Raw genomic sequence first — 27,844 nt, forward strand, 5'->3', positions numbered from 1 at the left:
TAAAGTACTGTGGTACTTTGTAATAGAAACCTGAAGCTCTATTGACTGTGTAGTCTGAAAAAACCAAAAGTATTTTCAGATACTTTTTAATCAAGTAAATGTGGGTAGAGACCAGCTTGTATAAATATAAGTGTGTTTAAATTTGCTGTTTGGACTTTGCATAGTGAAGCTTTACAATACTAACAGGAAAACTGCTATGAAATGATTCATATGATCACAATCAAGGAATGTCAAAAACTATGCGAAAAAAATGAATTTAAATCAAACTGCTCATGATTAAACATTGGTCCTTATTATTGAAACACATGAAATAAACCATCCCAGGAATACTGAAACATTAATCTTACAACTGAAGACAGTAACTGCACAGAATAGATGTTAATCAAACGATTTAATGTAATGAGAGCTTTACAAAAGAAAACAGCAGCCACATGTATCTTGTGGAAAAAAGGAACATGAAGTATATGAAACAGTTAATACTCTGGATGTGTCAACAGTTCCTCAAAATTTTAACCTGAAGTTTACATTCTGTTAGGGCTTACAAAATCCTACTCATGGTAGTTAAACATAACAAAACAAAAGCCAACAGCTGCTTGCCTGACAGATGAATAGATACAAGATACCCAAGCCTGCAGCATTTAGCTTAACACAGAAAATGATCTTACATGCATACATCCCATTAAGTTCTATGAACAGTTTGTAGTTCTGTATAGAAAAACAGATCCGAAGCAGCAGTTTAGCAGCAAGTGAGGATAAGCACATAAGTGAACTTATGCAATACACAAGACTTCCAGACTCTCAAGGGAATTCATAAAGTTTCTGCAAGACGGAGATTTACTGCCCATTTACAAAGAACAAATGGTAATTACAAGACAAATATAATAATTAAACATACAAGCTCTGGAATTGTGCAAAGATACTAATTTCTTGTGGTTGAGATGCATTGTTAAGAACAACAGTGCTAGCTGAAGGGACCCTTGCAAAGATGCAATGTAATCTCCTCCAGTTACAAGGGGACATGACTGAACAGGTAAGACACAGATTCACCATTGTGTGTTCTTCGAATTGCCTCAGCCAGGATCATAGAAATGTCAATAACCTGAAAGGGGGGGGAAAAAAAAAAAGTCAAGATGATAAAATTTATGGGATGCCAAGAACAATAAACTATACAGTTTATAAACAGATGAACAAACATTCAATTCACCTTTGTGCTCTCTTACCTCTTCTAGCAAGTAAAATAACATTAAAACGTTAGGTGCTTAACATATACACAAGAACTGCATGAATACAAAGTACAAACTCAAAAATTGAGTAAGAAAGCATTGAATAAAATTGCTGCACAGGCATACTGCTGAAGACTTCTGGCACAGGGCATGTCAAAAAGAAACTCTTCTAGCCATCAGATGGCAGTGCCCACTTCACACAAATACAGTTTAAGGGAAGTATACCTTTTAAGTGCTCACCTTGTTTCAATAAATACCAAATAAATTTTAAGCTTTTTAAAAATTCAATGTTGCATTAAAAAACCCAATCTTTTATGCTTTCCTCCACTCTGTACTAAGAAAAAACTCCAAAAGGGACACATGACTTCCCAGAACAATCCCATGTAAACGCTATTGACACAAGTCAGCTTTGTATTTTCAGTTTGGTTTTTGAAAAGAAACATATGTCATTGTTATCTCGAGCATTTTCATTAGTGTATTTTAAAAAAAAAAGTTGTCATCTAAGGTTTACGTTGCATCCACAATAACCTAACTTAAGTTCCTATGTACAAGTATTGTATGATTAATATTGATCACTTAATATGATTAAAAAAAACCAAAACCCCAGCCAATTTTTCATTTGCCACTCTTCCAAGTCAATCTATTGCAAATACCAAATATTTTGCAATACTCTACTGTACTACCTGAATCCCCTTGAAACAGTTCTTTGGCATGTTTTAGCAAGATGTTCTGCAAACAACAAAGCTGCACAGTGTATTTTAGAATATTATTTTCCTCTCAAGGCACAAATTCTAGCATCAGTGAACAGTAAAATACAAATCCAGAGTTTAAACAGATGACAAAAACACCACTGTACCTGAATTTTTGGGCAGTGTTTCATTTTCTCTTCTTGGGGGATTGTATTAGTTACCACAACAGCCTCAAACGATGCATTATTAATCCGAGAAATAGCAGGACCAGAAAAGATGCCATGAGTAAGAATGGCATAAACTTTAGTAGCTCCAGCAGATACTAACCTGTAGAACACAAAGGAAAAGTATGCTGTGATGCACGTTTACATACATGGCTATAGATGAAGCCAGATACAAATCTCTGTAAAATACATTTTACACACAAATTCATCCTGGAAGCTACAGGAAGATAAAATATCTACAAAATAATTCAGAGAATTTAAAACTTTTTCAGGTTATACGAATAAGTCTCATGAAAAAATAGTAAATAACTGCTAATTAAATAAAAAAGTTCTTATCAGTAGCAGTGATACTGATCTAAAATGCTGCACTTTTGACCATATCAGCATAACATACAACTAAATTTCAGTACAAGTTTTCTATCTTAATCAGGCAAAAATGAAGTAGGTTGGATGGCAGCATTCACAACTCTATTCTGCCTCCATTATTGCCCACCTTTATTTTCATTTGCAATTCAAATAATTCTGTTTGGAAAGAGTTTCTGAGGACAAAGAAATGTTAATGATTAAAAGCCTAGCTTACTGCAAGGTTGTGGGAAGACATGCTGCTGATCCAAGCACGCAGTGAAATGATGCAGCATAGGAGAAAAAGAAAAAGTTTAAAATCAAAGAACTAGAACACTTTGTAAATGAGTCAGAATCTTTTAATCTGGTTTTGACTGGCCTCTCTGCCTCCAGACGCTCAGCTATGTCCTAGCTGCCTTTCTAGTCTTACAAACGGAGGCCCTGAAGAGTGGTATTTTATCAGATCATAGCATAAGCACAGTAAGATAGGAAAAAAGACAAAAACACAGAAACATCATCTCATTTTGAATGACTCAACAGAATAAAAGTTTTCTGGTCATTCTCAGCATTACATTTAGTAGCTGCAACCTACAAGGAGGATGCACTATGACAGGGTGAGTATGTACCAAGGGTGTGTACTTAAGTTTGTACTTGTGCAAGTTGATCTGCTGTATCTGAAAATACATTTCTTAATTCATCTGCTTGATATGCATCTAGGTTGCTGAGATAAAAAGAGGTCTAAGGTATTTTGGTGAGCAAGTCTAATTAAACCCAAAGTACATCTCACCTAGATTTGGCATTAATGAAAAGCACTACGTCATGCCAAGAACATGATATAAGGCAGCATCACTCAAGCAAAAGCATCTTTCTTAGTGAACACTGCAGATACATTGAAGGTTTCTGATGGTTTTTGAATTTGCTCTATAGAAATCTACTGTAGGTAAATATAGAAGTGCTTCTTTCATAACAGGAAAGAAATAAAGGCCTCCTTTTTGACAGGAATTAACTTCCTCTGTGTACAGGAGTATTAAAAAAAAAAAATCATTGGCTAGGCAATTTGTGATTTTGATCTGCAAAGGACACAGCCTAGAAGCACGCTTTGGGGTCTGAGGGAGATTAGTATGCAGATAGCAAACAACTGCACAACCTCTCTGCAAAATTCCATCCAATTTCCATCAAAGTGAAAAGAAACACAAGACTATATGAATCCCTCTACCACGGGTTTTTGACATCCTTTTTATCTAGATGCAAACAGCAACCCTGCAACTAAAGACTGTAAACTCTCGGGGTGATCTTTACTTCAAACCACCAACAGTAATGTCTAGCTCACTTAAGCTTCATCCTGTTGCTTTGACACCATTTCCCACAGCATTATCCTTGAGAAACTGGCTGCTCATGGCTTGGACGGGCACACTCTTCACTGGGTAAAAAACTGGCTGGATGGCCGGGCCCAGAGAGTTGCGGTGAATGGAGTTAAATCCAGTTGGTGGCCTGTCACAAGTGGTGTTCCCCAGGGCTCAGTATTGGGCCAGTTCTGTTTAATATCTTTATCAGTGATCTGGACAAGGGGATTGAGTGCACCCTCAGGAAGTTGGCAGACGACACCAAGTTGTGCAGGAGTGTTGATCTGCTGGAGGCTAGGAAGGCTCTGCAGAGGGACCTGGACAGGCTGGATTGATGGGCCAAGGCCAGTTGTATGAGGTTCAACAAGGCTAAGTGCAAGGTCCTGCACTTGGGTCACAACAACCCCATGCAACGCTACGGGCTTGGGGAAGAGTGGCTGGAAAGCTCCCTGGCAGAGAAGGACCTGGGGGTGTTGGTGGACAGCCGGCTGAATATGAGCCAGCTGAATATGAGCCAGGTGGCCAAGAAGGCCAATGGCATCCTGGCTTGTATCAGAAATAGTGTGGCCAGCAGGACTAGGGAAGTGATTGTGCCCCTGTACTCAGCACTGGTGAGGCCGCACCTGGAATACTGTGTTCGGTTTTGGGCCCTCACTACAAGAAAGACATGGAGGTGCTGGAGCGTGTCCAGAGAAGGGCAACGAAGCTGGGGAAGGGTCTGGAGCACAAGTCTTCTGAGGAGCGGCTGAGGGAGCTGGGGTTGTTTAGTCCAGAGAAAAGGAGGCTGAGGGGAGACCTTATCGGTCTCTACAACTACCTGAAAGGAGGATGTAGCCAGGTGGGTGTCGGTCTCTTCTCCCAAGTAACAAGTGATAGGACGAGAGGAAACGGCCTCAAGTTGCGCCAGGGGAGTTTTAGATTGGATATTAGGAAAAATTTCTTCACGGAAAGGGTTGTCAAGCATTGGAACAGGCTGCCCAGTGAAGTGGTTGAGTCACCATCCCTGGAGGTATTTAAAAGCCACGTAGACATGGCGCTTTAGGGACATGGTTTAGTGGTGGACTTGGTAGTGTTAGGTTAACAGTTGGACTCAATCTTAAAGGTCCTTTCCAACCTAAATGATTCTGTGATTCAAACAGAGCCAGGCAGGAAGCACCACATGGACCTGTTTTGGATGCAAGACTATTTGATATTCTTATAGTGTCTACAAATATATTGGACAGGAATATAAATTCAAAATGCTCTCAACTGGGACATACTAGCTTTAGGAAGGTTTACATCCAAGAGTAGCAATGCTACAATAAATGTTCAGCAACATCAATTTAGAACATTCCTGTGCCTTCCTCCTCAGCAGTTCCTTCCCACTTCCAATGTGCGCTATTTACAATCATAGGAGTGTGGGCTTTGCTACAAACAATATCAAAATACAAGATATTTGAATGGAAGATTTAAAACCTCAGGACTCTGGCCAATTTTAGATTGCAGCCCTTGACCTCCCAAACCAAAGTTAGTAGCACGTGTTTGGATATGGGTGGACGGGTAGGAGCACTTCAGTCTAGCATTGCTCAACTGTAATACCTCACATTTGTTCTTAATGAATTTCAGTCCATTTGTCCAATTTGTCAAGACGATTTGGAAGCTAGAGTTACTGCCATACATATTGAGTTGTGAAGCTACAGCTATAGGAAGAATTAATCATTTCAGGAATCAGCAATTTTTTTAAAGGCTACAGATATGACCAAAGTTCAGTGCAGTCAATAATGCCAACTTCTGTGGAAAAAACCCTACTACTACCCTGAAATGTACCAGCATAAAGCCAGCTGGAAAACCAGAAAGTAATCCTTTCTACTTAGCGCTGCTAGCACCTCAGTTAAGACAGTGGGTCTACATTCACTTTCTTATTTCAAGAAGTGGACCAACTGGAAAGAATCCAGAGGCCATCAACAACAGAGCAGAAGTCTAGAAACCATGTAGAAAGACTGAAAAAAATGAAGTTACTTAGTCTAGAGGGGAATGAGAATACTCTTCAACTAACTTTCAGACAAAAGACAGGAAAACTTATTCTCACCTCCCTTGATGAAAAGGACAAGTAGTTTTATACTGAAGATGTACATTAAAGATGAGTATTAAACATGCATTGAACACTGGGGAGAAAATACCTTCTAATGTTAAATCTAGTAAAGCTTTGTGAAAGGTTGCCTAAGGAGAGTGGAAAGGCTCCATGATGAGGTTTAAGAAGAGAATGATTTTCTATCTGTCATTTCTGCCTTGGAACTGAAAAATGCACTAGATGGTCCAAGTCCCTTCCAAGTTATAGGACTTTTTATTTATTCTGTCCTCTTTCTAAATACAGATAATATATTTCTGTAAATATTTTCTCAATTCCACGTTCTAAAAGAAGACACAGCTTGATCACAGGACTCTGACCTATACACTCAAGGATCAGAGTGACTTCATGCTACAGAGGTCAGGTTGGGTTATAAGCATGCAGGACACAGCAACTGCATTCATCTGCTATCTGCAAGTTACAGTACAGCAAGACAGTGGACCAGTTCATAATACTTACTTTTCTGCTGCATGACATATTGTGCCACATGTGTCAGCCATATCATCGACAAGAATTGCTACTCTGTCTTTCACATCACCAACCAAGACCATTCTGTCCACTTCATTTGCCTTCTTTCTTTCCTTATGAATGAGAGCAAACTCCACATTCAGTCTGTCAGCAATTGAAGTAACCCTAAGTTACAGGAAGTAATACAACACATTTAGAGAATTACTTTAAAAGAAAGAACACGGCCATACCTGTGTATTTGTCATAAAACAGTTTTTATGTTTCCTGGCTTTCAAATTACCGCAGCACAAACTTTTGCAAGTCATGAGACAGGTTAGAAACAATCTTAATTGATTGTTAATAAATACAAACCACAGAGTCTTAAGCTATACTTGCGAAATCGATTTTTTTATTGAATTGACTTTGGTTTGCTGTCATTAAGTGCCTGGCTTTGAAAACATTTCAGCTATTCACAAGCTCTTATTAAGCTGCTGCAATACCTAATCACACTAGATAATTTGAAGTAGAGGTAGCCTCAATTCTAAGCCTACAGCAGCATGCATTTTAACATCCTAACTGAAAATACCATTGCAGGAATGTGAAACCAAACCAAAGGGAAAAAACGAACAAGTAAGTTAATAGTGATTAATAATTCTTTTAGCAGTACTTGACTAGTAATCAAGTAGCTTACTTCATTAGTAATTCCCTTAGCAATGCATCTGCTTGACAAAGATCTTTTAAAACTATTCAGGGTGACCTCTGGTGGCCAGACAAACCTCCAATAACAAACTTAATTTGTTACAGACTTCTGATTGCTTTTTTCAGGTTTTTTAATATACCAGAGCTGGTAGGTATAAAGACACAGGCATTACAGTACTATGCTTTTTCTATGCTGGTGCAACCTTGTAGCCTGTCTTTTTAGAATACATTTAGAATGTTGTTAACAAGGTTATTAACATGCCCAGTTAATAGAGAATACAGTTTTGTTTCTTCACCACTTAAATATGAAGTTGTTAGTTACTGTATTTCAACAACTGCGTGATAAACAAAAAAACCAAATGTTTTTGCATTTTTTGTGAACAATAGTGTAATTTGATAGCAAGCCTCAATAACTCAGAGGCATTAAGATATCAATAGAATTTGCATGCCTTATTTCAGTCACAAAATTTAATAAGCTGGGGAAAAAAAAGCAAATGGTGAGAAACAAAAAAGAATTCAGATATTTTAAATGAGTGCAAGAACATGTATTTTTTAAAATTTCTTTAATGCTTACAGATTTAAATTTTAAGACAAACTTTCTTCACATTCTATTCACTTTTCATTAATCCAAGTATTATTTTGAAAGTCTACATGTTTTAAATGGAAAGGCCAAACCATTTTCTTTACATTACTGGGGGTGAAGGAGAAGCTGTGAATTTATTGAAAGCAACATCTTCCCCTACTTCACCAGCAACTGCTTGGTTGCATTACAACAGAAAGGTACCAAAGATAGACTCTATCTATCTATGTTACATACAGTGAGAGTGGTCCTCAAAAAATAATCTCTTATGATCAACTTGATAATATACAAATATTTAGTAGGGGAAAAAATGCTGTCTTCTGACTTGAATTCTAAGCAAAGGCTGTATTTTGTTTAAAAAAACAACAGCAAAACACAAACAAAACACAACTGTGAAAACAACAGTATCTAGATAGGAACAAACAAAAAAATTTAATTGACTGACTCATCTGAATTTTAGAATGCTTTCTATAGTTCATATTCTTCACATCTTTAACTTGATTAATCTAAACAGGCACAACTATGGAGTTCTAATCAGTCTTATTTCCCTATTAATTACTAGAACAGGAACACTCACAACATACCCAAGGACTTCAATTAAAATCAAATTATGACACTTTCACATTTTTCCCCATATTACATTCCAAATATTTAAATTACTATAGGCTTACAGGATTTTTACTTCATTTGTCTTTGTTCCCATTCAGTTTTGTAGCAGCAGCATGACCAATAAAACTTGAGAATAAGCATTTCGCCTCAATGGTGTGCTTTACCACCTCAACAGCCAGTGTGCTTCTGAGCTTTTGCATTAGTTTATACTCAATAGATACCAAATAAAAGATAGTTTGCTAAATGAATAATGCATGCTGTGAATGAAGAAGCACCCCAATGAACTAGCTTTTCTATTTTCACCTTTTGCCACTCAAAACAAAACTTCACTCTTTTTCTAGTATGCACAGTGCACAATTGGGGTCAATAGGTTTACAGCTGGAATGCAATAAAGTAAAGAAAAAAGAAACATGACTCAAGCAAGCTCTTACCTAAATGCCAGCAGGTACAGTGGGGATAGGCCATATGCTTTGACAGAGAAGGGAAACTTAGGCAATTCCAGAGCGAAGCAGGAAGAGGTGCAGCAACTGGACTAAAGAAGCAAGCAGCAGGAAAAATCTCTTCCCTCCTGTGGAGGGATTCAGCTAATGAGGCCATATCCAGGGAGAGAGAAAAAGATTTTCTTTAGAGAATAGAAAGCTCCTGAATATTTTCAAGCATGAACAACATTGGAAGCACTAGTTGTTCTGTTTTTACAATGCAGTTGGATTCATCAGTGATGTACCCTATATCTTCCACAATTCATAGAGGAAAAAAGAAGACTTGACAAACTGGTTCCTTAACCACTAACTATATGGAAAACTAATAGTTTTAGGCTTGTGTAGTACCTTTTTGCACCACCTGCATCAGGTGAGACTATGATACAGTTTCTCCACTCCAAAATGTTCTCTTTAATCCACTGCAGCACTGCAGGTTCTGCATACAGGTTATCTACTGGAATGTCAAAGAAACCCTAGTCCGAAAGAGAAAAAGAGTTTCATGAATATATGTTTATGTCTTACCTGGCATGAAGACTCAGGGAAAGAATCAAGCCCTTGTCTTTCATGTGTGGTAGAACTTTAATGAGTATTTTACACTGGCCTAATTCTGCCCTCTGATATTGCTATCAAATGCAGCAGAAGTTAGACAAATATTAAGGTCTCTCAAAATCTCACCCAAGAGTAGTGAAATAAAGAACAGCTGTTCTCAAATGATATAAAAATCAGAAAAGAAGATCACCTTCAGACACTCAAGTAAATTCATGCTTGTGAAAAGCTCTTAAAAAAAATCCAGTGAGTAATACTCAACTTCCATAAATTTCAACTGCTTGACATGAACAGCAGTATTTCAATGTGGGGAAGATTCAAGTTAGTATTATATGAGCAGCAGAAATGGAATCTTTCTTTTTGTGCAAGTTGTAACAACAAGAAATCTGTGTTAGACCACAAATGAAACTGCTTTTTATTTGCATGACAGCCATCTAGCATAATAGGAAATTCTGATTAAAAAGAATACCAGAACTGGAAGAGAAGGTATTTTCTAGAAAAAACAAGGTATCTTGAAAAGAGGTACACATGAGAATGACAAACGACGTCTGCTCTGTGTCTGAGGAAAGAGTTTTGTGATTTGCTGGATTCAGCAGTAAGCCAGCTAAGGGCTGACAGCCTCCATCTCCACGTTTCTTAAGAGAATATTGTCCCCTTGGCTGTAACAACAAAACTCTATCTAGGGCAATACTATAATCTCTGACCAGGCCAAGATTAAGAGAACTTGCCCCAAACCAGTATATTTTATGTTCTGGGAGCTCTTACACTAGACTTGGCAAATTCCACTGAAGACTCCAATGCACAAGTATTCAAAGTGCCTGCAAAATCACCCCATAAAATGAAGGCTGGTCTCTTTCAAAAATGGAATTTAATTAGAAACAGGTAGAGAGACTTTCTCTGAACCCTGAGAATTACACTTCTGTACATAGCCTTTCAAAACAATGAGAAAAAACAGAGAATTAATATTAGCCTTCCACATTAATTCAGTAGAGCTCCTAGCCACAGTTAGTAAGAACTGATAGTTACCTGGATCTGAGAAGCATGCAAGTCCATGGTGATGATGTGGTCAGCCCCTGCAACTGACAGCATGTTGGCAACAAGTTTTGCAGAGATTGGGGCACGACTCTGAAGAATAAAGCACAAGAGTTTAAATTTTAAAAAAGATTTCGACTAGATGTCGAAGGCAAGGAGTCAGAAAATTAGCTACTTTTATAGACTTTTCCTTTAGAATATTTGCAATCTAGATATGAAGAGCTCCAGATCTTTAGCCAGACTAGCCTGTCAATAGCTAATCTTGCTACTAGGGTTTTGAAACTCAGCAAGACATTTAGGAATATCTAAATTGGTTTGCACAGTCTGCCTAATAATGCTTTGTAGTAATTAGACTGACTAACAAGCAGATAAAATTGGGGATATAATTTTCCAATTCTTCTATTCAAAACTTTCAGCTAGCTTTTCTACGGCAGAAAGACAATCTCCATTTCTCTAAGCCACTACCCTCATTAACATCCAACTCTCAAGCACCTATCCTGTTCTAAAAAACATTGCCAAAAACGAAGATTGAAGGCAGAGTGAACCCAACTTTTGAAAACACTGCTTTAAACCAAAGTTAGTATCAAGTATTTCTTCATGATACAGTAAAGCTTGTAACAGATCCATATTGGCAAGGGTCTTCTACCCCGGCCTATTTATTTATTCTTTTTTGCTAATTCAGGCTTAACTGTTGGATGCAACTAGGAGTCTGGAATTCCCAAAAGGGACAGGGGGGATGAAAAAAAACCAGAGAAGTGGAAAGAACAAAAGAAGAGCAAAAATCTAATTAGCAAAGTTAATGCCAACGTCAAGAGCTTTTTAAAAGTGACAAGGATGCAGAACAAACAGCAACATAGAAAAAGAGAAGATGGAAAATCATGACTGGAGGATACCCCACTTTTTTTTTTTTTTTTTAGCAACTCCAAAGTTTTCTCAGATTTTTTTAAGCTCTGAAAAAAGCTATGTTGCACTAGACAGCTTTCTCTGTAACAGAAATACTAAACAAAACCTCCTGTTTTCTTTTTGCCAATCTTTAAATAAGGCTAATAGCTGGCAATAACATTAGCATGAAGGCAGAACTGCAATTCAGAGGTTCCATCTCACTGCCAGACTCTGTTTTCTCTGTTTTTTGCTGGCGCAGTATTCTCTGATGCTACACCTCTATCAAACAGCCTCATTTAGCCTCCTAGGAACCCCCTCTCCCTCCACCCCATATACAGAATTACAGAGTATCTCTGCTCTCCTTCCACTGATGCTCAAGGGCATAACCTAAAATAAGCTGAACCACTGCCAATTTAACCTGGATGCTTTTCTATCTGTGTCATATCAAGGAGCCAGTATTTTCCTCAAAACTTTTGCTAATTTAGGTGGAAACTGGGCATTTCTCTGTTTTAACCTGCAGACTGCCAACATACTTCCAGAAAAGAAACTGAGATATTGCAGTCTTTCTTATGGCTGGATCAAGTTTATCATCATCATTACAGAAATTCTTCATTTTGAAAACCATCCCTTTTGGTTTTTGTGTTTCACAGAACATCACCACCATTTGGTCCGTGTAAGATACACAGAAGATATATGCAGCAGCTAGCACTTCCCTAGATCTCTGCAATTCAGATGCACATAGCTTCCATAAGAATTTGCTAGCATTAGCGCTCCAGCACAGGTGATTGTCTGGTTACTGAGGACTATGCTACTCCTCATTTAAGTTCAGTTCTGTAAGGTCCAAGTCAGCCAAAGCTTTCTGGATATTTCCATTAGTAGTAGTAAACTTCTGGTTCATGCCATTCAAATTCCTGATCACTTCAGCTCATCTTAGCAGTACAAACTGACATTTTTAAGCTGGGCTTCAAAATATTCTCAAATCTCTGGCAACATCTAATAAAGATTAATAATAAAGAAACAAAGATTTAGTTTCTACTCTTTTGACTCTACCACAACGTTCTCTTGTCAGCTCTTTGCAAAGATCTGGTTTGACGCTACAGCTAAACTGGACTAACAGGTGATGCTGAAGCCAGAGGTTTGCTCCCCTGCTTGTCCCGTCCCTTCTTCCCAGGCTATATGCTTCCACCACTTCCCTTGTGCTGCACACCGGGACTCATCTGAAGGCACAGCAGCCAGATAAGGCAGCTCAAATGAAGAGAAGGAAAAAGAAGATGGCAAACCAGGACCACCCCCTCTGGTAGAAATAAGCAACTAGTTCAGGCTAGCTGCTAAAGGCAAATTACTTTCTTCCCAGAACATGGTTTGCCATTTCCACTCCATCCAGCATACTGAATTTTGCTTTTATTTTTTTTCCATTTCTGTTCAATGTGAATACCACTTAGCTTGTCTCATATCAGTATCATGAGTATCACCATCACAAGAAAACCCCAAAATACTTTCCTGCATCAAATACTAATGTATACATTACCAGTTGGTACTTCTTTCAGCTGCTGGCCTTGCAGGCTGCCTTCCCAGAAGGAAGAACTTGAAGGCTTTACCACTAGGTAACTTGTTTTAGCAGACATGCACACATCACAGATTGCCTACATGTTGGTGGACAGAGGGTCTTGGAAGGAAAGATAGCCAGACACCAATACCTGTTTCTCAAGAATGGGCTCATAGGAGATTAAGACAAATGGAGTTTGCAGCTATCTGATAGTTTCCTTTACACAAAATTGTGCATTAAAAGAAAACACACATGACATGTTCAAAAGGATTTAAAATTTGATTGTTTGCATAGAAAATAAGTTTTGTGCTACAACATGATCTAAATTGAAGATTATTTTAAAATCAAAGGAAGTATATTCATGGGAACCTCAGATAACCTGGCCTCATTATTCAGAAACTCGGATGACAGAGGTAGGTAAGAACTCAAGATTTTCTTTATCTTGGAGTTTGTAAGGTTTGCTTCTGATCAGAGAGACAAGAATACAAAGAGATTCACAGTATTCATTATTCCATTCTTTGACACAATTTGAGATTAGTTTCAGAATTATTAGTGTGAAACGCAACATTACATTATGTACAGAAACTAAATTGTAAATAAATCACTGAGTTTTTAGTTCCTAAGCAAATTCCACTCTTATGTATAACAAGTTATATAAATGATTTCTTCCTTTGTGATGCATTACAGATTTATTCACAATTCTTAAAATTACCAGGCGCAGGGGGGAACCCACAAAGCTAATATAAACAACCTCACAAGAGTAACTATGCAAAGGACACATAGCTGAAAGTAAAAGTTGTCCATCAAGATTAAAGCTCTGTTGCCTTTAAGCATCTTATTACATTGTCTTGCTCAAAATGCATCACATGCATACTGAACAACAACAACAAAAAAAATCCAAGAAATCCCAAAGATTTATAACTGGAACTTTCACTTCCAAGAAAGCCAGTTGTGAAGTGTATGGATACTGAATGTTCACTAATGTATTACCTAAATTTATCGTCTCAAAAACGAGATATGCTTTGAAGCTTCAGAAGTTGACAGCCATTATCTTGAACGTCCAGATAAATTTTTAACTAGAAGCTAGGAGTTTTCTAGTAGCAAATTATTCCACAGGATTACTGTCATGGCCTAGGTGAAACACAACTGAAATCAAGAAGTGAAACTGAAAATGTTCCCAGTTATACATAATGTAACCCGGTAAGTTTCACCCTTTAAGGCCATATTAATGGAAATGCATAGCGTTAGATTAAAAAAAAAAAAAAAAAAAAAAAGGATACCTACCCAACGCTCCACGGACCCCTTCTACAAATCAAAAAAACAAAGTTACATGAGCTGTAGAACACCAAACTCACCTGTCACTCTACTTCTAACTTATCTCAAAGGCATCTCTGCAGCATCCTACATAAATGTGTCCTGCTTGGAAAGTTAGCATAATTAGAGGATGCATAAATGCAACTATGGCCAAAGCGCAGATACACTTGAGCTAATTTTAAATTAGCCAGCTTGTGTATCAGAAGTACTCTAGTTTATGGCAGCGCTTGACTGTGTCTAAATTAATTTACCAACTTTTCTACGATTCTCAGCAAGCCTTTTTTTTTTTTTTTAAACCTCTGTTTCTCATTTAAAGCTAGTCCAGGTTTAATGCTAAAATTTCCAAAGTAGATTACACCGGCCTTGTTCAGAATATGATTTTTTACTGCAAGGCCCTTTCCTTAAACAAATCAATCAAGAGCCCTTTCATTGTTCTCAGCGACCATAACTGCAACAGAGGCATGAAGAATACAGAGTTATTTCAAGCAGCAAGGACTCAGTCTATTTAGTTCTTTATGGGTTAAAGTCAACAGCTTAAAATTCAAACCAGAAAACAGCATCCAGCTAGTGAAGATTATACTGCTTCGGTTCATAGTCAAGCAACCTACAGCAATATCTTACACCAGAGAGAAGAATATCTGTGTATAACCATAGGAAGAAAATGGCTGGCACTTTCCTGACACTTCAGGCAGCATACAAAGCTAGTGCACTCAACATGGGTCAAAGACCAAGTGATGTGATGCAATCCAACAGCGGGAGGAAAGATCTCCCTGTCAATAAGCTGCCCAATGTTGACAGCTGTATTATACCTTATTTTGCAACATGGAGGTCAACTACCAAGGTTAATTTCCAAAGACGGCAAACATTTTCTCAATTGCAAAACAGAGGTAAAAAAAGAAAAAAGAAAAAAGAAATGGCTTGCCTAGAATTGCAGGAGAACTCAGTGACACTCAGAGAACAGTCTGGAACAATGCTCAAAATCTGTTAATCAAAATCACTCTCCTAGGCTATCCATCTTCAGGCGGCATTTCCAAAAGACAAAATGCTCCTGGGTGGCATGCTGGGCCACCACACTGTGCGTTTTAAGTGTCTCTTGGAAGTCTGCCACATGGATTTTGAGTACCCTTGACAAGGCATAACCTAGATGCATGGCAAACTTGGGATATACTCATCCTTTTCCTATACCAAGAACTTACAGGATGGTCCACCAGAATCTTCCAATATGAATTTGGAAATCAAAACATAGTGAGATGCTTTCCTTCCTTTTCAACAGAACATTTATTGCTTCCCTTTCAAGCTCTTTTGATAAAAAGAAGTATTTCAGCTCTCCTGATCAAGGCAGAGCATTATTCAATACAAAACACAGCAGAAATGAAGTTCCAAAAGATGTAGGCAAGGAATAGGGAGCTACTATCTAACACCTGAATTCCGTTTTTGGAAGTATAACAAGTGGGTCTTGATAATATTAGTATGGTGCTAGAGAGCCTGCACTTAAAGAATGAGTATACTAGAAAATAGCTCTTCTGTATTTAGTTTTGTTCTCAGACACCACAGGCTGAGCATTATGTATTTTGTAATATCTGCTATTATTTTTGGCTTCTGCATTACTTCTCAGTCCTGTTACGTTTTATATAAAAGAATGTAAAGAACTACAGAAGGCTTTCAGGATGGTTTGCTTGATGCCCAAAGTGAAAGGGGGGGGGGGGGGGGGGGGGGCAGCAGTCCATTTACGGGAAGTATTGGAGAGGGGCAGTTTTCCAAAAAGACAACCATTGCAATCCAATCTTAAAAGCCAAATTCACATTTATTCTTGTTAGTTCAAGTGAGTTTAGGTAAAAGTAACATTCACATAACGTATCAGAGGTTTTCTCTATATATATTAAAGATAGGAAAGTTTAGTTCTGTATTTTTTAAAATCAAACTCACTTGCCACAGAGAGTTTGTTACTGTGCTATCAACTTGGCTGAACCGGTATATTCATCAGCTGACCAAATTCAGGAAAAGGGCACTAAGATTAGAAGAGTATTTATGGGGTTTCCATACAATTTTTGGTCTGCAATACAAATAATTATAATATTTAATAAAAATATTTTTAAAACTTTTTTTTAATCTGCCTTGCACCATAAAATACTGTTTTTATTAATTACTGTTATGCATTGCAGATTTAATCAGTTCCTTCCTTTTGGCTCTCTGTTTAACCATATAGGCTAAAACCCACCTACATAATGGTTACAGCACTTCATATTTAGGATTTAATTCCATGCAATTAAAATGTTTAAAACTCTCTTCGTATATAGTGGTAAAAAAAAAAAAAAAAGGAAGCTAGAAAAAGCAGGAAAAACAGTCCCATAAGGTGAAGTTTGCTAGCAGAGTACTCTGCAATATACCATACACATAGGATGTACCTACTTTTTCAAACTGAAGGCGTGTCAATTATCAAAACGCAAGCAAAAAATAATTTATTGTCTCACTTTGTTCACCTATAGATGACATAATTGAACATTTTACCAAAAAAGGATGAAAAAAAGGCAAATCTTTCAAATCACTTAAATGTTTACAAAAACGTTTCATCTCCAAAAATTTAAAGTGAACAAGCTGAAAAAAGCCTTCTGAAATTACACAGTTCTTACCTACCTTGTCTTTCTTATCTTGCCTGGCATATGGAAAACACGGAATTACGGCAGTCACTCTGGAGGATGATGCAATCTTGCAAGCATTGATCATGATGAGCAGTTCCATTAAGTTGTCATTTATTTCTCCACAGCCACTCTGGATGATGTACACATCTTCTCCTCTCACACTTTCACCAATCTCTACACTGAAAGAGCAGATGACAACCATTTAAACACCTGAATTACTGGAAAAGCATTATTAAAGAATAGAAAAAACAGTTTTGTTTTAACAAACTTTCATAGGTTTATCCCCATTTAGAGTAAGATTTTTTTACAGTGATTTGGGTAACTGTCCCCTTGATACAACGTCTATCTCAGTATAAGCCAATCTAAAATTTACTTCAACCTTACTATGGTCTTCGTAAGGTCAGCACCAATGAACATGTAATCATGGCTATAGCACTGATGCAGCTCACATGATTATTAAATTCAACACTGCTTTTTTTAGTTTAAGTCTGTATATTCTGTGTCCTTGTCATCTCCCAGGGAGACGACCATTTAAGGAACGACTTATCTAAGTACCGAAACAACAGAGCCAACTTTAGAGCATTAAATACTACCTGCATCAAAATACCTCCTTAAAAAGGGCAATTCTTTTTCTATGATAATTAAAATGTTACTAAATTCGAGAAAACACTGCATTTTAGAAGGGAGAAGTATCAAACCACACCCCAAAACCAGAAGTCTGGTTAAAATTTACACCATGATGCCCAAGTAAAGTATTTTTTAAAACAAGAAAATCTTAGAGAAAAGCTAAGAGGGCTGCTCATCAACAGCTCACCATGACTCAACAACTCTCACGATGTGTCAGTTGTTCTATTTGCTCTAACTGTGCTTACATACTTTGGTTCCTTATGATAGTATCTAAGAGTTATTTTATTCTTCCACAGATTTCAAGGCAAATTCTGGCACTGATCACTGCTCATACCACAGAATTAAAAAATTAAATAGAGCTTATAAGTGAACAGGAAAATTAAAACAAATCAGTTGAATGTGGATTCTTTTTCAATTCTAGACCCAAGCAAGAGAAATCTACTGTTCAACCACACTAACTTTTCACACCTGTTACTCCAAAAATTGCACATAAAACCAGCAGACTAACCTTCATTTTTCCATGAATCCATGCACAATGTACAAGAAACATACAGACTTCCTAAATAATGAGGCAATCAGACCTTCCAAATCCATACTCTACTAAGTTTCTCTTAATTATTAAATGCTAAAATATCTTGGGCCCTTATTTAAAAGGTTGCATCTTTACCCAAGACACAAATAAGCCAAAGCTTCTAGCTGGCAAGCATCCAAATGGCCCAGATGTGGGCAGAATAATTTCTCCGATGGGTCCTTCAACACTGAGGCTTGTTCTAGTCAAACACAGTCCGAACAACTTTCATTTATCAGCTTTCAGGGTGCTGTGTAAGACTCATTAGCTTTCTGTAGCTACAAAACACAGAAAGGAATTTACTGCTTTAAAACATCTTAATGATACGCAAACATTTATTACCATCAAGATAGTTGAGTCCATGCTCTCGGTTCCCCTATTCAACCTCTCTGCAGTCCCAAACAAGCTATAAAAAGATCCTGTCTTAATTTCTCTCCTTAATTGAGTACATTTTTTGCCTAAAAATGCTATTAGCAGGATTTCTTAAGGCCACAAGAAAGCAAACCATCTACCAAACACCAGAATCTCTGGAAAGACAGAGGTGGGCAGGGACAGTATCACATGCAGATATGTCAGTGTTAATGCAGGAAACCTTTTGGAGGCTTTCATCGTGGCAGAAAGACAATTTTTTGGTCATAAAACTGTTACTTCCCTGTCCAAGTTTTTGATCAACAGAATCAGGCTGTTCAGAGAAAACTGTTTTGATCAAGATATTTTCTTAGTTTGTTTTCCTTTTTGGAGCTGAAGAAGTTTTGGTCAACATAACTTAAGTTCAGCAAGACACTAACCATATTCCATAACTGGAAGAAGTGGTCAGGCCTAATTACAAGCCCTACAAAAAACCGTTCTGGTGTTGGAATATCACAGTTCCACTTCCCCGAAGAATAAACAAAACCAAATAAATAAATAAATCGAGAAACCTGTCATTGCTTCTGAGCACACAAATCCAGCTCTGAGTAAATCATCTACCCACTAGCTTATGGATGCAGCCTCAACCATCGTTCTAGATTCATGGTTATTATTATGAGGGCTCTGAAAAATGAGAATCGCCACTTGACTCGGCACTTACGCAGACCTGCTTAATAACAAGTGTTGTCACAATACCACACCTTTGGAATAGGTCCAAAGAAGAATACCACCACATTCAAAAGCCTCTTTCAACCCAAGACTGAGAAGTTACACTCCAGTTCTGGAAATTAACCTAGGAGCCATTACAAAGAAGAAAGTAGAAAAAGACTAAGAAGAAAACGCCACTAATTTTCAGGGGAGAATGTTAGTGGAGTGACAAAGGAGGGCAGAATAAGATTTTAGTACTCGGGGAAAAGAGTAACCACTAGTTTCATAGACACATTATGTAATACGAAAAAACTTTGCTGAATGACAAAAATACATGATCCTAATGTTCATTATATACACAAAGAACGCTGAATTATAACACTCGGAGTTGTTTTGCTCCTTTAAAACCCAGTCATTTCTAAGCACACCGCTAATAAATAACAGGTTTCAGAAGATCAGGGAATATGCTTTGAGATAAATATAGATCTGCTTAATACAATGGACCTGAAGTGATCCTTCTTCCATTAACTACTATCTTCTCAATGACCTTGGGCTAGCAATAACTTTTTCATCTTGTAAACAACTTAGAAAATGAAAACGCTACTGCTTTCTCTCTCGGTGCATTTGAAAAATTTTTGGTTATGCTCTTCAGGCCAGAATGACATACTTATTTGGCATACAGAAATGTGAACATATGTGTATATGTATATTGAAATAAATTCTGTGTCCACTAGAAAAGGTATGCCCAGACTAAAATAAATCAAGCTTAAATTAATACTTGCATAGCACTCAGGAGTAACCCAGCTAAAGGTGCCAGAGAATAGCATAATGTAATTATTGCATACAAATCTTCTCCCAAACAACTGGAGACAGCTGTGCAACAGATCAGTATCACTTATTGTCTACCTTCCCAAAGACTGGTATTGAGAGGTATTGTGTAGACTCTACCAACAGGCACACAGCTGCCCATTTCACCTTCGTTGAGCCACACAGAAGATAACCAGCCACTGTGTTGCAAGTATTCCATCAGACATAGCCTGTACTAACCACATAGGGGTTTTTTGGGTGGGGTTTTTTTTTGTTGTTTTTTGGGGGGAGGTTGGTGGATTGGGTTTGTTTGTTTGTTGGGGGAGGGGGGTGTTTGACTTTTTTTTTTTTTTACACATTCAGCTATAAACGGGCAAACAATAAGAGACTATAAACTATAGTATCAGATATCTGAAGTATTGTACCTCAAATAACTATTAGAGAACACTAAGCTAACAGCAGTCAAACTTTGTGACAGTTGTTAACATTACTACTAAATTCCACTTACACCATCTATATAATGACCTAATTAACTGTTTGGGGGGTTATTTAAACAATTTCACATAGTGAGGACACAGAGGAAGGACACAAGAACAAGCTCTTGCCTCCAAGATTACAAGCTCTGTTTGTTTTATGCAATTTAATCAAATTCAGCTATTTGGTAACACTCAGTTTAAATAAACTTCTCGTTCAAGAAGAGTCAACAAAACCTGTACATTAAAAGCCCTGACACCACACAATTGTGTTTTAAAGTAAAAATTATAGAAATTAATAGCCCACAAAAGTAATTAACTTCAAGCCAGTTGCTTGGAATCCACAAGCAGAAGGCTCTAGCTGGGAAAGGTACACATAACACAGGACATTATGAAAAACAAGTTTAAGTGTTGGTATCTGCCTTCATCTTGCAAAGGCTGATTTGAGAGTTCAGTTTAGTAAGTAGAAACTTGGATAGACTAATTACCATGAATTAAGGATAAGGCTCAAAACCCACTTACGTTACAAACATATTTCAATGGCTGAAGCATCCATTAAGCAAAATTCAAAATCAGGAGTAACAGCAGGCTGAGCTCCTTCTGGGCTAGATTTATAGTACACTCCCAACAGAACTTATAGCAATAGGAATTTTAAATTTGTACATCCTAACTAAAAAAACAGTTGCGGGGAAGCAGCAGACTAAGTGTGCAGAGCCAGACTAAAATGGTAAATAATGTAAATCCATAACTACAAACCTGTTCAAGTCATGCACAAAAGAGCTCTATGTACCTTTGTAAATAATTACAACAGATTACGTTTCTAGCCATGCTTACAAGAAGTAAGATTTCTCAAGCAATTTAGGTGTCAATAAAGTAGATGTGTACTTCAGGCATTTTTAATAACCAGAGAAGAGCCCAAAATTTAAGGTCTAGAGTCCTCATACAGTGTGCAAAAAGAATCAGTATCTCAAAAGTGATAAAAAAAATAATCCACATGCTGAATTTGCAATTCATTGAAACCCAGCCAATAGAAAGCCCTAAGCAGAGGGGTGTGTTTGACCTCTTACCTTTGGGAACGCATTTTGTGGAGTAAAGTCTTTTAATGCAAGACCTCCAACTTACTGGGCAAATATTTCAACTGCCGCGATGTTATGTAACAAAGCGGGTACCAGCAAAACCCAAAGCAACAAAGAAACATTAAAAATGCCAGAGTTGGTTTTAAGTCTATAGGTGCCCCATATCTCCTGCCACCCATGGTCTCCCCTCAACTCTAGGCTCCTCCACTTTGACTAGCAGCTCCAAGACCAACCCCCAACTAGATCTTCATTGACAACTGCCCCACCGTAACGGTGGGCACTGGCATGCTAAGCACCACAAGATGGGAAATGCCTTCTTACCCTCCACTTGGGCACACAGCCTGCCACCGCAAGAGGAAAACACCTTCACTTGAGCAGCTCTGGGTTGAGCTGCGTGCAGTCTGAAAGGAACCCTCAGAAATTTGGAAACAAAGGTCTAACAAGCCTGAGCACGTGCAGAGAGTCTTCAAAGGCTGAGTACCAAACTCTGCAGCTAAGGGCATGTGCGATCGTCAGCCATTATTCACATGGGTCGTTTTTTGTTTTTAAATTTCAAGCATTTAGCATCTACTTAAAGATAAAAAGTGCACAGTATACCACAACGTTAATAAAGTGGAAGGCTCAAACCAAAAGCTTTGAAGCATTTTCGGACCTTTTCTGATTCAGAGCAATGAACAATGTGATAAACGGCCATATTTACTGCATTCTTCAATTCCCTAGGTACACAAAACACGCACAACGTGTAATCCGGAAACAGTTTTTATCTTATTCAACCAAGCTGGCAAAATCTGCTTCTCCAGCCTCCCCTTGCTCATGGCAGCGTGAGCAGGGAGCAAACAGCTGCCTCCGCTGCTGCAGGCAGAGCACAACCACCCTGGCTGCCCACCACTCACTCAGCAGCTGGGTGGTATAAAGAGACACTTCACATAAACAGCATGGCCCTAATCCCTACCACCTTCAGCTGATTTAATACCAGCTTTTCACCTGAGCTTGCTTCTCCATGATTAGGGGTCTGCAAATCCCATAACCATCTACTCCAGTGAGGGTGATGCAGCTCATGGCCCCCGCAGCAGCTGAACCCAAAAGGACCAGGGTACAGGAGACATACCAAGGTCACGTCTCATCTGAGACAACTGCAGTAGAGAAGTTGGAGGATGCTGAAGGGGAGATGGGAGGGAAATGTTATATGTATTTCAGTCCAGTGCTGAATTGTACATCCCTGATATATGGCACTGATATCAAAGTTTCCAGGTTTGTTCCTGATTTTTTCAATTATTTACTTCATAGAACAAACTGTTTTCATTACCCCACTTTGTGTGAAATAGAGACTCACATCCATCCTGGTAAGAATTCTCCAAGGAAACATCAGCTGTTTTTTCCTATCTTCCAAAATTAAATTTCAGTCCAAGATAGCAGTTTTATTTATTTACTTACAAACAAATGGCCCTCATATCAACAACACAGCTTTTCCCATACAACAGGCAACATCCCTTTGTATTAAACCAATATTTTCCTCTGTAAAAGCTGAACAGCATACACTTAAGTCGATGTTTCTGAAGTGACCCAGCTTCAGCAGCTAAATAAGATTGCGGGTAGGCAGCCTCCAAATTCACATGTGCCAGGCATGACTTCAATTCCCTTCCTCATGGATCTGTCGAGAAGATCTGCAAGACGACTCACTTCAGCCAGTGAACCTGGCAGGAAGAAGCAAGGAAGCTCACAGGAATGGATGGAAGCCCTAACTTCTTCCACTGGGAGAGATGTATGTAAGAGGATGCCATCTATAACTCCAGAATACTTGTTATTTTGAGAATAACAAGTATTTCAAGGACAGAGTTAAAATAAATAGTCTTTAGAGAAGCAAACACACCATATATTGTAAGAAGATATATTTATTTCAGAAGTGATGTACATTCAATTAAAATTTTTTTTTCATCATCTGACTCAAAGATACCTGCACTGGGATTTAATTGTGCATCAACTATAATTAAATGCCATCTCAGTGTATTTGGAGACAATTTTGTGAAAAACTTCAGAGCATTTAATATGTGTATGTTTCTGTTACATGTTTGCCAAACAGTTTCACGATGCTGAGGCTACAACAGCCACGCCTGTTTAAGGGCTTCCATTCCTTTCCTCTTCCTCCAGCCTGCTAAACCCTGCTGATGACGGTTGCTTGTGGGGTTTGAAGAAGATAAACTGACTGACCCCTCACTGCAGCCCTTACATTTTGCCAGATAAATGAGAAGGTGGTGCCGCTCAAGCTCCTACTATGACACTGTGGCTGGCACTTAATTGACACGCAAGCTTTGAATACTAAACAGAGTTATCTTCCACAACCAGATATTATTGAGGAGCTCTCTTGCTGTTTTAGTTAGGGTTGCTTGACTTTGGTAGTTAGCTGAAGGAAAGCATTTCCATACAGTTTAGATGGAAGGAGGAAAAAAATGGGGCGGTGGTCCAGTCTTCCAGCAATTTCCCTCACTTCCTCTAGGACAGACATTGCATTTGTCAGCTACAGACCTGTGAGAATACCAAGTGCCTAAATCGGAAGAGAACTGGGATATTGCTAGATACGCTAGTCTCAGTAGAAATTGAAAAAAAAGCAGCCTTTCTCATTTTAAATGTTCTGGAGTTGGGAATGTACCTGCCCATTTAGCCACAGTGCTTGTCAGTGGTGGTCCTATTCCTGGCTAACCTCAGGGTATAGCTTTAGTTCCTCAAGCCCACTTAAATCTGCTAAGGATTGGGACTGAGACTTAAAGCCTGTTTGAGTTGAAATATAATGCCAAATATTTAATGACTTTTCCCTCCGCTCTATTCTGCAAGCCAGACTAATTGCAGTTCTCAAGTAAAGGGTTTCCACCTAGGACCCTCTGACAAGGCTTTAAGCCTGGGGCTGCACACATTTATCAATTTACACATATTTTACACTTACTTTAAAAAGAATGCAGCAAACAGCAAAACAGAGTTTTTAACAAAAGGTGAATCTTCTCTGCAACTTGCTAACATAACAGCTCTGACAAAGCAAGAGTTTGTTGACCCTCAGGCTCAGGCTTATCTGTTTGCACAAGAGCTTGCCCAAGTGTCATTGGAAAGGTTTAAGGTTCTTTGAGCATTTTAACTATCAGGTTCTAGTATTCTGCAATACTGCAAACGTACTTCATAATGCCAACACACTTGTTTATAAATTTAAAAATGCAACAAAAATAAGAAAAGAAAAAAAGACTGTGCTGGATTATCTTTATATAGGAAAAAATAAAATTTTTCTTATATACACACACAAAGAAACTTTGCTATACAGACAGGCTGAAAATCCAGATCTCTCAGGAAAGGACCATTGCAGCATAAATATCAACTTTAGCTGTAGTTTAATTTTAAACACATTGTTGAGGAATTTTCTTATTACTATTGCTGATTTTTTTTTATTGAGAACATCAGTCTACAAAACTGGAAGGCCAACATCCTGAAATAAGTTGCTAAGGATATTGAAAAGATTACCCACTTAAAACATTATACAGTGGGTACAGCTGTACTTGCTGAAGGGGAAACAAGAACTTCATTTTAGAATCTCAAAAGTATGAAGTTGTAAAGAAAGAAAACAAAACCAAACACTTAAGGATTTAAAGTGTTAAGGCATTTTAAGTTTTAAGTTCAGGAAAAAAAAGAAAAAAAGACAAAAGACAATGTCAGCCTCACAGTGTTGCAACAGAAGAAACCAGAAATAATGTTTAGATTAGATACATTCCTCATATCTATACCACACTACATCCCTACTTGCCTAAGAAAATAAACTGGCACTACCAGATTAGCCAAAGCACTGACATGCTGCAGTCACCACTACCTATTTGTTTAATGGCAGAGGCCAATATTGTACACCGGGAAAAACAGGTGGAATGATAGACTAGAGATTATTGTATCCTGAAGCCTAGAATTTAATTAACTTACCTCATAAAATAAATATGCAAACTTTGGAGATATATTTCTACCTTGGATGAAGTCTAAATCAATTAATCTCTGCTTAAAACATAGCAAACAGCAGAACGAAAGATAAGTGTCTCTGGAGAACAAACATTAAAAAAATGAGACATAAGTTAGCAAGAAAGTCATGCAACCAAATACACAAATTAAGTTTTATCATGCAGAAAAGAGATCAAAGAGCAATAAAGTGAGTATGGGGCTGGAAGGACTTGAGAGAAGATTTAAACCTTCATTTAATCAGGAATGAATAGAAGAGTTAGAGTGTGCAAACATTAGGTTGCATAAACACCAATGGAAGAGGGTTTATAGTAATTCCAGTGAGCATAGCTGGAACAAGAGCAATTAAACTGAGAATGCAAAAACATAGACAGAATAGAAGGACAAGCTTTGTGAGAACAATTTTAGAATACACCATGTTAATCTTTCAAAGGAAGCAACGCAAACACGCTTGTTCAGGAGATTCAGAACAAGAACAGACAAAACCAAACGTACAATAACCTCAGAGACTAGCCAGCTACTTACATTTGGGAACTTGTGTTTCACAGTCAGCGGGCAGCCTAGTCTCATACACCTATACAGAAAAGCAGTTGCACAGTCTTACCAGCTCATAGGATGAACATACAGCTGTCACCTCAATTTAAAATTCTTCATTAAAAATGAGTAAATAAAATAGGTGGGTCAGAAAGCTAAGATGACAAACTAGTAAAGAGAGGCAGTATGGGTAGACAAAGCACTAGCAAGCACATTCTCAGTCGAGGCGAGCAAGCTGTCCTCATGGTTTCACGCAGGATTTTTTGTGCTGTTATCAGAGTCACTTTCTGCATTTGGCTGGCCAGGAACCCAATACACCTGCACTTTCAGCAGTAAGCCAAGGTCATCATAACAACTCTACTATCCTCATGCAGGACCAGCAGTCTTAGACTATGAAAGGGAGCCACACAGGAGCTGTAACTGGTGCACCACACGCACAGCTGGCTGCTGATGCAAAATAAAGCCCAGTCACAACAAATCCTGAAGTGTGATTTGACCCAGGCTCTTTTTCAGGTGTCTAATCCACCATCACCATCCTGTTCTTATACCCACTCACATACGGACCTACTTACAAAACTGCATAATACACTGCTATTCATCCAGTCAAGATAATTTTCTCTTTACGGAAATAAAGCTGATCAACCGTTTAATTAACTCTCTGTGAACGGAGAGTTCCGGACAGGCTGCCTGTTGCAAATACCATCCCCACCCCACAGTAGGATGCTCTGCACCTGGTCAGGGGCCGTGCCACCGCTCCTCCGGCGCCGGAGCTGCCGGCGGAGCGCTCCCGAGCTGGGCCAGCCCCGCTTGCAGTGCTTGTGCTCCGCAGGCCCCTTCTGCCGGCAGCGGGAGGGAGGGCCGGCCAGGAACGGGCGCTGGGGGCCCGGCCAGGACACACCGAACCACGCCGTACCCCTGCGGCTGCACCCGCACCTGGCGGGGGCTACCCACAGGCTTGTGCGGCGCGACGACTACGCGGCTCCCGCCCCAGCTCGGCCGCCCGGGCGCACCGGCAGGACCCGCCGGGCCGAGGCCGGGGCCGGCGCCGGGGCAGACCGCGGAGCGCAGCACCGGCCCAGCCGCGGGGGTGTGGCCGGGGCGCGCCCGTGACGCCAGCGGAGCGCGAGCGCAGGTAACGCCGCGCTGAGCACCGCCCCCTCCGCCCGCGCGAGGCGGCGGTTGGGGAAGGGGGCTCGGGCGGGGGGAGCGCCGGTCCCCGCGCGCGCCGCTCACGGCCGCCGCTGCCCGCCCCGCCCCGCGCACCTGGTCTCCTGGTTGCTGAACTTCTTGGTGACCACCTTGCCCAGCTCCAGCCCGAGCCGGTCCGCCACCCGCTGGGACAGGTCGTGGTGGGAGCTGCCGCTGAACAGCACGATGTTCGGCATGGCGGGGGCGAGAGCGGGCCGGCGGGGTCGGGGCTGCGGCCAGGGCGAGAGAGGGCGCGGGGACCACGGCGCGGGGTCAAATAACCGGCGCCGCGGGCCCGCCCCCGCCCCGCCGCCGGCAGCGGGGAGGGGCCAGGGGCGGGGCGAGCCGGGGCGCCGGGGGGCGCGGGGCACAGGTAGCGCCGGCGGCCGTTAGCCGGCTGCCGTTAGCCGGCGGAGGGGTGGTGTTACGGGAGGGGCGGCGCTCGGCCGGGCAGAGCCGGGCCAGGAGGCGGGCAGAGCCTCTCCCTCCTCCGCCTCCGCCTCCTCCTCCTCCCCGTCCCTTCCGAGGCCCCTTGCCCAGGTGCAGTGCGTGCCCCTTCCTGGGCAGCGAGCTGCCGCCCTGCCTCTGAAGCAGGGTTCGGCCGGGCTTTACCTCAGGCGGGCAGAGCTCTGCCTCCGCCTCTCTTTCTTACTTGGAGAGAGGGACAAACGGCAGATCTCAACAGGGGTTTGGCTCCCTGGGCAGTTGGGTATGTATGGTTCAGGTGACACTGGCACCTAAAAAAGCAATGGCCAAATACAGCTATAGCTTGGTATACGTTTAGTTAGATAGATATCGAATTAATTTTAGCTACCAAAGCTGTCCTTGAATAACCT

General features: G+C 39.7%; 1 protein-coding gene across 3 annotated transcripts; it reads right to left on the reverse strand.

The window, feature by feature from the left end:
* Nucleotides 1-327: 327 nt before the first annotated feature.
* On the reverse strand, nucleotides 328-27,249 carry PRPS2 (phosphoribosyl pyrophosphate synthetase 2). 3 transcript variants are annotated; one of them, XM_072852909.1, is made up of 8 exons: nucleotides 27,084-27,249; nucleotides 16,697-16,880; nucleotides 14,033-14,053; nucleotides 10,315-10,413; nucleotides 9,091-9,215; nucleotides 6,388-6,561; nucleotides 2,080-2,239; nucleotides 328-1,099 (listed from the first exon to the last, which is right to left on the reverse strand). In XM_072852909.1, exons 1-8 carry the CDS (start codon nucleotides 27,203-27,205, stop codon nucleotides 1,007-1,009), a joined length of 978 nt encoding a protein of 325 aa, XP_072709010.1. In that variant the 5' UTR covers nucleotides 27,206-27,249; the 3' UTR covers nucleotides 328-1,006. The 3 variants fall into 3 exon arrangements, with proteins under 3 accessions (XP_072709010.1, XP_072709019.1, XP_072709027.1); XM_072852918.1 differs by lacking the exon at nucleotides 14,033-14,053; XM_072852926.1 differs by lacking the exon at nucleotides 14,033-14,053 and having other exon boundaries at nucleotides 16,682-16,880.
* Nucleotides 27,250-27,844: the final 595 nt, after the last annotated feature.

This window comes from Ciconia boyciana, chromosome 1 (assembly GCF_034638445.1).
Source record: "Ciconia boyciana chromosome 1, ASM3463844v1, whole genome shotgun sequence".
NCBI lineage: Eukaryota > Metazoa > Chordata > Aves > Ciconiiformes > Ciconiidae > Ciconia > Ciconia boyciana.